This window comes from Marmota marmota, unplaced genomic scaffold, assembly GCF_001458135.2.
Source record: "Marmota marmota marmota unplaced genomic scaffold, marMar, whole genome shotgun sequence".
Taxonomy (NCBI): Eukaryota; Metazoa; Chordata; class Mammalia; order Rodentia; family Sciuridae; genus Marmota; species Marmota marmota.
In genome coordinates, this window is record NW_025999842.1 from 45,719,331 (window position 1) to 45,733,631 (window position 14,301).

The 14,301-nt window shown below is 39.4% G+C and overlaps 1 protein-coding gene across 18 annotated transcripts in view; it reads right to left on the reverse strand.

The window, feature by feature from the left end:
• Ptprk (protein tyrosine phosphatase receptor type K) overlaps positions 1 to 12,959 on the reverse strand; it is a 536,216-nt gene extending 523,257 nt beyond the window's left edge. For 8 of the 18 annotated variants that reach the window (XM_048798065.1, XM_048798037.1, XM_048798018.1 and 5 more), the window contains exon 1: positions 12,603 to 12,844. In XM_048798065.1, coding sequence (XP_048654022.1) covers positions 12,603 to 12,708 — 106 coding nt within the window. In that variant the 5' untranslated portion in view covers positions 12,709 to 12,844. Of the gene's footprint in view, positions 1 to 12,602 lie in introns of all 18 variants that reach the window. The other 10 variants (XM_048798091.1, XM_048798079.1, XM_048798058.1 and 7 more) reach the window with 5 other exon arrangements.
• Positions 12,960 to 14,301: the final 1,342 nt, after the last annotated feature.

The window sequence follows — 14,301 nt, forward strand, 5'->3', positions numbered from 1 at the left end:
TGCTTCAATATAAAATGGGCACGAAACATTAGTGACTCAACAAAAACAGTTTCCAAGTTTCCATTTTGAAACATGGGTTTATGTCATTTGGCAATTTTAATTTTTCTTGGGAAACACCACCATTAAGATAGAAATTCAAAATCTCTACTTTCTTGTAAGACATAGGGTATATTCCAATGTCAATAGTGTTGTTGCCTTCATAATGACTGACCAAAGTGCCAAAGAGGATGCAGATTATGGCAGGAGCACTTAGGGGATGGTCATAGCCCACTCTCATCCAGGGCTGCCAGGTCTCTCTAGCAGGCAGTCTGTCACCCTCGTGGCTGCCCACTACTAAGGGCAATGGGCTCCATGGAAGCAGCAGCGAAAGAAGGTCTTTCAGAGTCCAGGCAAGGAAGGCAGTTCAGAGCAGCTGTAGATCACAGCAAATGCGAATCTGCAGCTGTGCAGCCAGGAATTCTGCACATGAATGTTCCAGTTAGATCACAGTGCCTATGAATGCACTCATATAACAGGCTGCCCACCAGCCTTCCGGATCCTGGTTCTAGTAGGAGAGGACTGACCAATAGCCTCCAGAAAACAAACGTGTTCCCTCCCCGCTACTTTGTTTATACTTTGGATTATTCAACATTTGGAAAATTCCACTTGGTGGAATTTTTACAATGCTGATGGCAAATTTTTGCATATTCTTCTACAAATGTTTGCTTTTCTGTGGGTAGTCTCAAAGATATGGGAAGACAGCTGGGTGAACTGGAATTGTCCTGGGCAAGTTCTGAAGTAGACCAGCAAATTGTGAAAGACACAATTTCAGCCCAGAGACTTGCCGAGCCAAGGCGGTATGGTCAGTTACAGAACAGCCCCAGGTTAATTGTGAATCACTAGATGTAAAGCGATGCAAAGGTTACAATTCCCTAAGTCATGCAGTTATATCTGCTCCCCATGCCTTGGGACAGGTTTGGTTTATGAGTCAGCATGCCCAGACTGTGGTGCAACAGTGGCACATGATACATGCCCAGAGACACAGAGAGTGGGAGAATACACAAAGGGTTATAAACCTGATCAAAATCATACTCTCACTTCTTCATGAAAATATTTGAAAGGAAAAAAGTACACACAACCACAGTTCTTAAAACAAGTGTTTAATCTTCAATATGACTGTCTTATAATATGTCATCTTTATTGACATATGTGGAGAAAATACAAATGTTATTTGGTAGCATTCATATTCACTCATATGTATATATGTGAAAATGAATAAGTGGAGCTGCACTTCATGATATGTGACAGCAGTATTATGTACTTCACAAGAATGGTATGAACTTCTATTCATCATGCCAATTTCTCCCAAGTTTAAAAGGGCAATGCATAACTTAAACGTGAAAATATATGAAGCCTCCATTTCTCTCATCTCTATTCTTTTTTGTGCCTTCAACGATTGTTTATCTTTCACTGCTTTATATTCCTAACAAAAGTAATTCAAATTTTATGGTAGTTTACAATTATAGAAGGACTTCCACATATATTATTTATCTTACCTTTAAAAGTGTCTAATTGAATAACTAGACATTAAAAAGATTCTTTATTGTCCTTTGCCCACTTTAGTGATAAGGAAATGAAGGGTCAAACAGAAAGGAATTACACACAGATGTCAAAAGGTGACAGAGCTAAGACTAGAGCCCAAGTCCTGCAGCTCTGTGTCCTAAAACAGCCTCCTACACAGAGCTCCAAACAGTTTTGCGCTCTCTGACCCAGGTCACTGCCAGTCCCTTCACCTCAGGTATTAATATATCTTAAAGCATTTAAAATAAGCCTAGACAAAGGAGCAATAATGAATCAATTCTACATAGTAATCTGCTTCAATCTAGTCAGGTTGTTAGGGAAAATAATGACAAACTTCATCATTCAGGACTCACAATCATCACAACCAAACATAAACAAAGGAGAACAAAGGAGTCGTGAAGACAACAATACAGGGGAAAAAGGATACTGTAGTATGTTTTTTATGACACTGTGAAAGGAAAACAAGATGAATTGTACAAACCTTCCTCCAAAACCACTATCTTCACCTCCAGATGCCAGGCCAACTTGTCTAGCCACAGAAAGCCTGTTGGCACCCAGGAGTGCCAGGGAACCATTGTTTGGCTTAAACTGGCATAGCCATGGTCCTCAGTCCACCGTTTTAGTCCACTAGCACCATCTGTTTAACACACACTGGGCAGATCTCCCACTTTGAGAGGAGGTAGCTGAGCAAACGGCTGCATTATATTCAGTATTCAATATCTCAAATATTTCTTACAGCAACTCTTGCAAATGTTACTCAGAGGTGAGATCAAAATTATATACAAACTCTACTTCTCCTCTGGTGCTTTGTAAACATTAAGTTTTCAAAGAGTGAAGAATTAGTAGGTTTTATTTATTTGTCAGGGGCTTAGCTTAAACTTTTGCCTTCTATTAAAAATTAATATATACATACATATGTCTAAAAATACAAACATCTATAAATAAATCCTGTCAGGATACCTGAAAACCAAGCAGGTATCTAAGATTTACATTTATACACATATGATTGTCACTTTGTATCTGGATTACTATTTCAATCAAAGTCAATCATGAAGTCAGGTTTGTATTTGGAAATATTGTTTTAAAAATTCTGGCTACAGCTGGATGCAGGGGTACATGCCTATAATCCCAACTACTCCAGAGGCTGAGGCAGGAGGATCACAAGTTCACAACCAGCCTGGGCAACTTAGTAAGACCCTATCTCCAAAAAAAAAGGCCTGTGGCTGTAGCTCAGCGCTGAGTGCCTCTGGGTTCAATCCCCAGTACTAGAAAAAATTAATAAATAAATTCTGGATACAAACCAAAATAATTATAGATGATCCTAAAGAATAATTCTTTATATAAATAACCATAAAGCAAAATGACCTATATGTTGTAATAACACTGACCCATATATTAAAATCTAGATTTTCAGCTCCAGTTCTTTCAGGATATATGACTCTGGGCAAATTATGTCAAATGAAGGGATGATTAATTTTAATATTGGCCTTATTCAACATTGAGGCAAGAAGAATAAAATAATAAAAATAGTAAAAGTTCATGCTTTTAAAGCAGTACTTAAAGGGAAAACCAAAAAGTAAAAACTCCCTAAATTATAATCATTTGATCTGTAATGCATACAAACTTCCAGGCATGAATTGGTTCTTTTCTGGCTTCTTCTTTTCCATTTAGAAACTAAGGTTTAGGCCAGTGGATTCTCCTGGTGTTGCAACCTGATCCCAGTGTCCCTTCCCCACTACTTTCTTTCTTGCCTTCAGAGGGATTATAAAGACACACAAATGTTCTCTGATTCTTTTACTGCTCAAGCCTCATTTAATTCCATCTCAAGCACACACTGCAGTTTCCTTTCCAGAAGGTTCTTCCCCACCAGTGAATGGAATGAGGATCCACAGTTGCCTATCAATACACATACAAGCTGGGTGAGGATCTAGTGCTAAACCCAGAATGCTGGACTAACCAATCTGCACAGGACTTTCCTGTAATCTGAGTGCCTGATTCAACAGCTAGAGACCTGATCTGCTGGATTCAATAACAGTGAACCTCAGGGCCTTTTCACTTGTAACCAGTAGGTAAGCATTTCATGAATTGATTCAAACCTACATTGTGTGGGGTGAGAGCTGCCATACCCATCTTGCTTCTCTAAGGAGCCTAAATGGCTCGGGAAGCCCCTCAAAGCTAAGTTGAGCAAGCAGAGAGAGATCATATTCCAGTGGAATAATGGGAGTTCCTAAATCAGGTTCCAATTTGACTTGTCAATTGAGAAAGACAATAAATGCCCCTCTAGGGTATGTCTAGGCTAGGTTGTATTTCTGCTAATATGTAACAACAACAACAAAATGTCTAATCACTATGCATATGTGCCCATGTTCAATAATGAAGCTTGACTTGACTCTTTCCTCACACAGCCACTTAGGGCAAGATATTAATACTTCGCCCTCTCTGTCTGTTTGTGCAATGGACATGATTCCAATCCGAAAGTTTTACTGTAAGGAGTTGAAAATGGGTAAAGCACTGACCTTAAGGTCTAGCAGGTCACAGGCCCTCCATAAAGGGTAGTTCCTATCATTGTCTCTGTGCTCACTTTTGGAAAAACTGTCCTCTTTAACATGTGAAAGAACAAATAGCCCTAATTATTGGTAACAGGAATAAAAGTAGAGGCAGGAAAAAAGACAACCTGACAACCTTAGAATTTGGAGTAAAATTAGAAAAGTAACAAGTCAGAACGTTATAACTCTTGAGGATATATGAAAGTGGTTTTCAGAAGTTTTCCATTATTAGCTCTCCCCTTTGAGTAATCTGTCTTCAATAAGACCTTTTTCTTTAAACATAAGTGTTAAAATTAAGTAAATACAAGGGTCATGTTGTCTATTTATTAATATAATAACTATGTTTTCTTGAGTTTCATGCAAAGTAAGTAGATTTTTATTTATAGTATAAAGATACAGAGAATGTGCCCATCTGTCATACCCAAATCCAGCTTATATCAAAATATGACCAATTATTATGGGTTAACATTAATTTATACTTGTTGCCTTTTAGTCCCTGAAATACCAATGTCATTCTGCCAGTATTTTTCTGAATCACCAGTGAATGGCAAAAACAAATATACCAGTTGTGATTTAATCAGAGACCTCACTGTTGAAACAGCTAGCACCAGTAGACACATTTAGAATAGTAAATGGATAACAAAAAACACTTACAGGCTCATTAATAAGAAGGCAATTAGGTCTTCTGGGAAAATTCATTTTCTAAAAGAATGCTAAAGCAAGCTATAAAATGCAAGCAAAATTGTGTTTTGACATGAATAGTGTACACTGTCTATTACATCATAATTTTTCTCTTGAGAAAATTGACAAGAATTCCTGTTCTTAAATATGAGCACAAAAGACAGTAAAAATAATACTAGTGATATTTAATGCATTCTACCTACTAACTCCCTTTCATTAAATTTGACTGTCCTATAAATCAACTCCTTATTAAAAAGATCTTAGATTATACTGGACTAAAAAAGAATTATAAAGCAAGAGACTAACAATGTTAAAAGGCAATGCTATTTCCTGTATATAACATTATGCTAAGTAAAAACGATTTGTATATAGCACATTTGGTTCCTTCGATAGTATGTTTACCTCTAAACATTCTTATACAAAACACTCATAACCCAAACTACTTAAGACTTATTATTATTTTCTTATGAAATATTTACTTCATTTTGTCTGAGGATTCTTAAAATAAAAGCCTATGTGATATTGTTCTGATATGTCTGAAATGTGAAATTATAATAAAGTAAACATTGATAAGAATTATCAATACAGGGAAATTTGTTTCATGTCATAAGTAATCCTTTCACAACAGTCTTACAATTCTACAATAAAATGCATGTGGCCATCTTTTTAAGCTCACTTTGGCCTAGAGCAGTGATTCTTGAAATTAAACATTCAAAAACATCACTGAGGATTTTTACTAAAATACAAATTCTGACCAGTAAGTCTGGCATTGGTTCTGATCACAAATCATCACAAGTTCCCAGGTGCTGCTGCTGCTGCTGTTGGTCCATGAACCATGATTCAAGTAGCAAAACCCTAGGGCAACTTGCAGTGCAGGAATCCAGTGGCCATAAAGCAATCAGCCATCCCCGCGCCCCCACCCCTGGCCACCCCACCCCCCACCCCTGTGGGTGGTAGTAAGGACCCTAGAAAGGCTTCCTCTCTCCTTTAGAATTTGCTGAATGACTCAAGGCAAGTCACTACAAGAAGCTGTGACAAGAACACCACCTAAGCAGCTGCTGGGTCACTCACTGTCCAGCTAGAATTAGGAAAATTTCTGTGGCTGTTCAGCTGCTGCCTTGAACAGGGTTTGGGGAATCAGCCTGAGCAGCTGGTTAAGGAATAGAATTCATTTGGAAGGGTTTATATAAATAGATCCCAATCTCAAAGAAGATTTATTAGTCTCTCATTAAAAAGCAGAGAATGGGACTGGGGTTGCAGCTCAGTGGTACAGTGCTCACATAGCATACGTGAGACACTGGGTTCTATCCTCAGCACCACATAAAAATACATAAATAAAAAATAGAGATATTGTGTCCATCTACAACTAAAAAAAATTTTTTTTAAAAAGCAGAGGAGAGACTGAGGTAGGAAAGGACAGACTATATAGTTACTTTATTTTCCATTTCAGTTTCTCCAACTACAGAAAAATAATGGCCCATTATCCACAGTCTTCCAAATAATATAAATACAAAGTGTGGATCCTATCCCCCAACGACTGTAGCTCTTTTCGAACCTGGAACATGGGACAATGAAGTACTATCACTGTTAAGATACAACCAGTTTTCAGCTTTCCCAACAAAATAAATGCAAGCAATAACTCAACTATATACTATATCATTTCACTTGATTTCTGAATTTCTCTTATTAAAATTGCTATAATGACACCTGAAGAAGAAAAACTTACTGAGCACTGCTCACTTCATCATTTTTTTAAATATTTATTTTTAAGTTGTTTTTTATTAGTTGGGCATAATACCTTTATTTTATTTTATTTTTATTTTTATGTGGTGCTGAGGATCAAACCCAGAGCCTCACACATGCTAAGCGAGTGCTCTACCGCTGAGCCACAATCCCATCATTTCTATTAACAGAATTCAACAATTCAAGCAGAAACACAAATCATTTCATTAGGACTACTTAATTTGCTCCTAAAAGAACTATAAGTAAAATAAGCCGATTAGAATTTTTATGGATTATCAGCACACAAAGAAGAGCACCAAAAACTTCAACCAGAGTCAAGCGGAAAAGCACCAGTGCTCCGCCACAGAATCAATATGAGCCTCACATTCCAGACCCGGTGTCTTTCCAGAGCCTCAACAATCTGGAAAACTTCGAAGTTTTTAAATTATGTAAATTCAGTTTTTATTACCAATATATTAACTGTAAATCAAAAGAATTACCACAAGAATCTAAAAGGAAAATAAACACACCTTTCAAAACAAAATCTTCACAGAACTTATTAAACTTCTTATGTGCACCTACATTCTTTAAGAATGTTTTCATAAAACACATTGGCACTAAGATGAAGCATCAAGTTTGTGAACTGTCTACCTCAGAATTCACACTGTAAACATTCAAACAATTTTAAAGAAGTTTACAAAGTGTAGTTATATGTAATTTATTTCACTTATCTCAAAATAATCAGCCAATGTAGTACTCTAGTTTTCTATTCCCATTTACAAAATGAAACATAAAGTCTCTCTTTCATTCACAGACAGGTAAGCATGACAAATAAACATTCTGTGACATTAAAAGATTATTTCATAGATATGGAAGTTTGCTTTTGACTTCAGCTGAAATAAAAAGTAGCCTGACTGATACATTATTCACTTTGTTATCAAATACCATTTAAAGATATATCATGAATTGATATGTCTTGTACTATTTTTCAGTAACTATCACAAACAGCATGAATTCTGATGAAAAAACAAGTCATGTTCAAAAGCAATTACAACCTTTTTTAGGTAGAGAAACATCATTTGATAAAAGAACACAGACCAGATACATATGATCAAAGGGTAGAGTCTGAGAGGAATACACAGAGGGAAATTTTGCATTGACAGAATAAGAAATGAATCTGTTTGGACAAAGGCAAAGGCTGATTCCAATAAACAAGTCAAAAATAGGACTTTTTTCTCTCTTCCGAAATTAAGAGATCAAACACACACACACACACACATACAATCCCTGTGTTCTTTGTTTTGTCTGTAAGAACAATCTGTAAACTCTCTTGATGTTTCCTGTTCTCAATCTTCCAACATTCCTCTTCCTGCCCTTCATGAAGAGCAAATAAGGGAAATGGGAACAGCACAAATCCAAATTTAGTATGATTCACTCTCTTTAATAACACCTGGAGTAAACTAGTACAATGCACTTCAAAAATATTAGTAGAAACCAATACACTTCCTTTATATGAAATAATGCTGCATGCCTATATATTTAAGGCTATAAAATAAGTAATTGACCATCATTGCTGGACATATGAGATTGGGTGGGAAAACTGGCATTGGCCTTGGGTAGTAGATAGTCTTATTGCCAATTTTTGAGAATATATCTGGTTCCAAAAGAAAACACATAGGTTATAGTTTTGTATATAAGTATGTGGGACTTTTTGTTACTAGAAGACTGGGAAGAATTATGGGAGAAGGGTGGAGTAGCAGAGATGTGGATTTTTTTTTTTTTAATTCACAAAGAGAAGAGCTGTCAACAGCACACATGCTAATACCCAAATAGCAGCCAAACCTGCATCTTTCCGTCTGGGCAGGCCAGACACAAATGATATCTCGCAATCTAGGAAAATCAGCAGTCAGATATAAGGGGACTAGAGAGAGGAAAATCAATCCCAGAAATGTCCAGAGGCACCAGGGGTTGCTGGCCAATCAAAACCAGAAAAGTAAAAGGCAAACCTTAAAACAAGCAGGCTACAGTTTATCTTCCTAGTAGGAAATAAGCATAAGAGCAATTAATTTTGTATCAGAGACAACAAGGAGTCAGACACAAGGAAAGTGGCACTGCTTAAATGAGTTGCAAGGTCCTCAGGGATCAGCAGTGTAACCTGCCAGGAATGGCATCCAAGGCTGATCTTGAGCTGCATTTCCAGGCTCAAATCACACAAAAGAGACAATAGTCCCTCTCTAGGTCACTGATAAGACTGCATCTGAAAGCTGCATGTTATTCTCCACAGAAAGATGAAAAAGCTGAATCAACAGTTGAACAAATGGCTAAAGAAATTGATTTAATTTTTTTTTCCCATCGTTATAATACCAGGAAAGTTCATAGTGACTCTTCCACAGGTTTAACTCATATAAGGATCTACACAAGGTAGGTAAAATAAAAATTTTTGAAGAGCAATATGCTGATACAATTATGGTAAGGGCCATTCTAGATTGTTTATGTTTAATAGGGAATTAGCAAGGGCAGTGAAATGTGATGGACATCATTATCCAAAGTACATGTATGAAGACTCAAATTGGATGTCGACATATTTTATATATAAACAGATATAAAACATTGTGGTATATATGTGTAATAAGAATTGTAATGCAAAAAAAAAAAGTACTTGTATAAAGGCATGATTTGGCATGAACATACTCTATATACAAAGATGTGAAAAATTGTACTCTATATGTGTAATAAGAATTGTAATGCATTCCGCTGTCGTGTATTTAAAAAATAATAAAATCAATAAAACTTTAAAAAATGATTAAAATGAATGACTGGCTGAATGAAACACACATGTATACACACACACACACACACACACACACACACACACACACACATCCTGAACAGCCTGTAGTTACTAGGGAAAGAGTTATCAGAGTTCAGGAACAGTAAATGAAGAACTAAAACTAAGGCATTTCAGCTACCTCAGTGGAAGAGGATATCTCAGAAACCTGCACAACTCTTTACAACTGACTATGCTGGTTCACATAATATTTCACTAGATCCTCATAAAAACTATGCTGGATAGGTCAGGACAGATATTATTATCCCCATTTTATAGAAGAGAAAGCTGAGTTTCCAAGTTACCTCATCTGTGACCAGTTTTATAACTTATCTGAGTCTTATAGAAAACTTTCTTACAAAATGATAGATAACCAAGAGATGATAGCTATACCACCCACTAAGTATACTTTATTACCTCTTTGTATTTCTATGCCTCAGTTTTCCCAGATATAACACATACGATTTTAAGTAACAAACTAGATTAAAAGAGTGTAAGTTGATATTTACAGAAAACTCTGATTTGAAAGATGATTATCATGGAGCAGTTTTACACCTTAACTGGAAAAGTTAAGGAAAAGGCCATAATCAATAGAATATTCCTAAATTTGTTATTTAAGCAAAGTAAATATAATTCTTAGTCCTTAAAATTTTATTAAGCTTTCTATATTAGTAAATATATGACAATGTTGAAAAGTGGCAAACTAAACATAGTAAGTTAGATTTAACTCATTTGGAAAAAAAAAAGCTATACTTGGAACATTACTTTCAGATTTTTAAAATGTTATTTAAATGCTCAAAAGTTCATCATTAAAAATAGAATTTAAAAAAATCAAAAAAGAATATGCCTTTAGTCTGTACTACATCTCTAATCCATGTCTCTGCACTAAATCTAACTGGCTGTCATAAAATTTGAAGGTGGTTAAATACCAAAAGATTTATGATAGCCAGAAAAAGGTAATATTTACAAAACAAACTTTTAATTTATGGACAAATACAGATAGATCCGCACTGTGACTTTAAACTCTGGAAATAAAAGACATTCATTTGTGGGCATGTATGTATATACTGATTGGAAAATTTTTCAGATATAATCCTGTGAGAATTACATTTGTTAGGACTGTACATTCTGTTAATAAAATTTAACATAAAGTCAAATGTTATGTTTTGCCACTAAAGAAAAGCAGACATATTTAGCTAAATCACTCAGAACTGAATGTCTAAGACTACAGTTGTTCATTTGTGATACCTAACCTGCAGGTATTAGAAAAGCACTTCTGCATTTTGTGCTGGAAGAAATTTAATATTTACTTGCTCATGAAAAGATAAATAACACTTTAGAGGAGAAAAAGTTTCTTTACTATAAAAATGTCCATCAGCTGTTGAGACATTAAGTTACAATTCTTAAATATATGTGAGTTTAATCATACAACTGGTAGAGTTCAAACTTTCAATTAACAAACTACATGTCTTTTCAAGCGTAGGCTCTCCATGGAGTGACAAACACTGTGCAGAAATCAATACTCTCTCCAACTTGCCTGCATATAATGAGTCACAACAAGCATGGTTCCAATACTAACAGGCATTGTATGTCAGAGATGCATGCAGTGATGCTTAATCCAAAGAGAATTTAATTAAACCACCAGATCACTCATTGCATAGAGCTGTTGCCCTCTGTGCCCATCGAATGAATATATATATATATATATATATATATATATATATATATATATATACACACACACACACACACACACACACACACACACACACATACACACACACATGGCTTTCCTTCTGCGTGCTATCATTTCATAACCTTTGCCAGGGGGGACGGTACAAGCTCCCACCTAAGTCTGTTGCAGTTCTAAGGGGCGAGGGAAATGCAGACGGAAAGTAAATAAATGATTGCTCTGGAAAACAATGTGAGTTTATTTCCAGGAAACCAGGCAGCCTCAACAATGAAATAAACTGTCAAGTACAAAATAAGTTCTTTCTCCGTATCCTGTGGACTCAGCCAGGAGCTCGGCTGTCGCTTTTCCCCCTTTTCTCCATCACCTCTCGGCCACCTTGGCGTTTCCATCTGCACCGCGAACCAAGGCAGCAGATGCGCCCGCCAGCCAAGCTGAGCCGGGTGGGTTAGCCAGAAAAGTTGTCATAATCCGCGGGAGGCAGAAGAGCGCCCGGGAGCCCGCTCCCCAGCGTTCACCTGGTGAAACTTCAGAGCCCCCGGAGGAGAGAAGGATAGAAGCAACCAACCAAAGGAAAGAATAACAAAACTGGAAGAGAACAGAGGACGGATCCAGGAGAGCAGGGGTCACGGACTCATTTGAATGGCTTTACTTAGAAAGCAAAGGGCTAACATAAAAGACTGCTCTCATCCCTCTTTTAGGGTTCCCCAGGCGGACAGTAGTTGTTTAGAGCACCCATCAAACAGGCTGGCTCTGAGAGGTGCGGAGCGAGCTTCTCTTTGGGTTTAAGGAAGAGCGGGCTCCCACACGCGGCTCAGGATTCTCGGACTGGGCTCCCAGACCTCGCTGCACAGGACGACTCTGCACAGATCCTTAGAATCAAAACATCTTAAAAGACTCGACCAACAAACACATATTCCAAGCGGTGCCCTAGCCCACAGGACAAAACCAGGATCAACACTACGCTGGAGGAGGAGTATGGGGACTAGAGGAGAGACGGGGAAGTAGTTGGACAAGAGTCAAGGAAGGTTATTCCCGGGACAAAAAGCACCTGGCAAAGAGCGCTGAGGTCAGTGCCTTTGCGTCTCCACGTTTCTGACAATGGCTTCCCGGGGAATTTTGTGAACACTCTGGTGGCAGACAGCAACAAGCCCGCACCGCAAGCAACAGAGCAGTTGTCCCCGGAGTCCTAACTACTTTTTCTTTCTCTCTCCTCCACTAACCCAGTGCAGCCTGCGCTGGGCACCGAGGCCACTAGTTCCACACACTCCAGCACAGCCGTGCCCATCTGCGCCCCGAGACAGCCTCAGGGAAGAACAATGGGTCGCCAAGACCAAAGTTACCTGCGCCAAGTGGCGCCCAGCTCAGTGCCCCGCGTCTCACCTGGCACAAACTCCGGGGACATCTCTTCCTCTACCCAGGGACCGCCTCACCCCGGAGGGCCAGGAAAGCTTCCCCCAAATCCTTGCCCCCGGCCCAGGCAAGGAGCCAGATCCACGTCTCAAAAGCCAGGGCTGGGGACATTTGTCGGGGCTCCGGACGCCCAACCCACCCGCGCGCCACCCGGGACACTCACCTGCAGAGAACTGGCCTTGGGCGGACCCCAGAAGAGGCCAAGGGGAGAGGAGCAAGAGGGCCACAAAAGCAGGCATTGCCGCCGCCGCCGCCGCCGCCGAATCCATGTCGAGTTTGGGAGAAGTTTCAAGCAGCTTTGCAAAGAGCTGCAGGGGGATGGCTGCGAAATCCACGACGGAGCAGGGAGCTGGGCCTCCCGGGCTCAGGGCGGAGAGTCCACAGCCGCCCGCCAACACTTTTTCCTTCTTCGCAGAAACCAAACTACCTCGGGGGCGAAAGCGTCTCCCGCGCCGCCGGCCGGCCGCAGCCGCAGCTCTCCATGCTCGGCGGAGGCTGCTCCTGTTAGTCAAGAGTTACTTTGCTCGGGGAGGGACGGGGGCGGAGCCTGGGGTGACGTCGCCCCGCGGGCTCCGGGCGCTTCTGAGGAATGCGGGCTCGGGCTCGGGCTCGGGCTCCGGCTCCGCGCCGCCGCCGCGCCGCCGCCGCCTCCTGCCTGAGAGACGCGCGCCAGCCTCGGCCGCGCGCTCCGTGCCCCGCGCCACTCGCTGCCTTTGTTCGCCGCCTGAGCCCAGACGCCCGCGGCCGCTCGGAGGCAGCGAGCGGGAAAGGCAGCTAGCCGACCTGCTCCAGAAATCGGAGTTTGAGAGGCGAGTTTGTAAACAGTGTGGCCGGATTCCCGAGGTCGAGCGCAGGAGACAGACCACAGCCGCCCCAGGAGAGGTGTCCGGGGGTTATGTCACCAAGGCTGCGGTCCCACCAGAGCGGTTGCCGGTAGGAAGAAAGGGGACTGTGGAAGCAATCCCTAAGGCAATATCGACCTACAGGGGAAATTTAGTTTCTTATTCATGCAATAAGGAATAAGACACTCCACCCCCATAAAAACAAACAAACAAAAAAAAAACTTGTTGTTCCTTGTTCGTATAATAAGTAAAACTTGGACCAGAATAAAATGCTCGGTAACTTTCCAGTGTGAACAGCTGGCGTGTCTCGTTTCTGGTTTATTTGTCATTTGCCAAATATTTGAATTTACTTTCTGCTTCACTGACTTTGCTTCTTGTTCTGAAACCTTCTGGCCTCTTTCCACTTCTCCATCACGTAAGAATTGCATCAGGTCTCATTATATTCTTTCCTTTCATACAGGTCTAATGGAATAGAAAAGGTTTGGGGATTTTTAAAAATATCTCGTAGGTATTTAAGACGTAAGTATTTAACAAAACGATTTTACACCGACAGTGAAAACAGCGATGTATGATTGATCTGCAGGAAAGTAAAGCTACAACAGTGAAGTATTTTACTTCTTCAGCAGCTTGGAGTGGTTTTGCCATATGCCACCCTGACTTGCTTCTGCGGTAAGAACGTATGGTACATACTTTATTCATTTTTGTAGCATATCGCAAAAATAGGTGTGATCACAGTGGAATAAATAAAACTTACTCAGAATTTGTATGTCATATATAATTTCTAACAATAGTTTGTTGATTGACATATGTCACTCAGACATCTTAAGATATGCATCCTCATTGAGTTAGCCTTTTCAAATCAAGAAAATGTGAAATTAAATTTGTATACCATTCATATAACGTACCTAGCCACATATTTCTTTAATCAAATATATGCTGTTAATGACCAGGTTTAGGACAAAACCTAGAAATATAAATGAAAATAAATACCACATGTATATACAGATATGTTGCATGTAT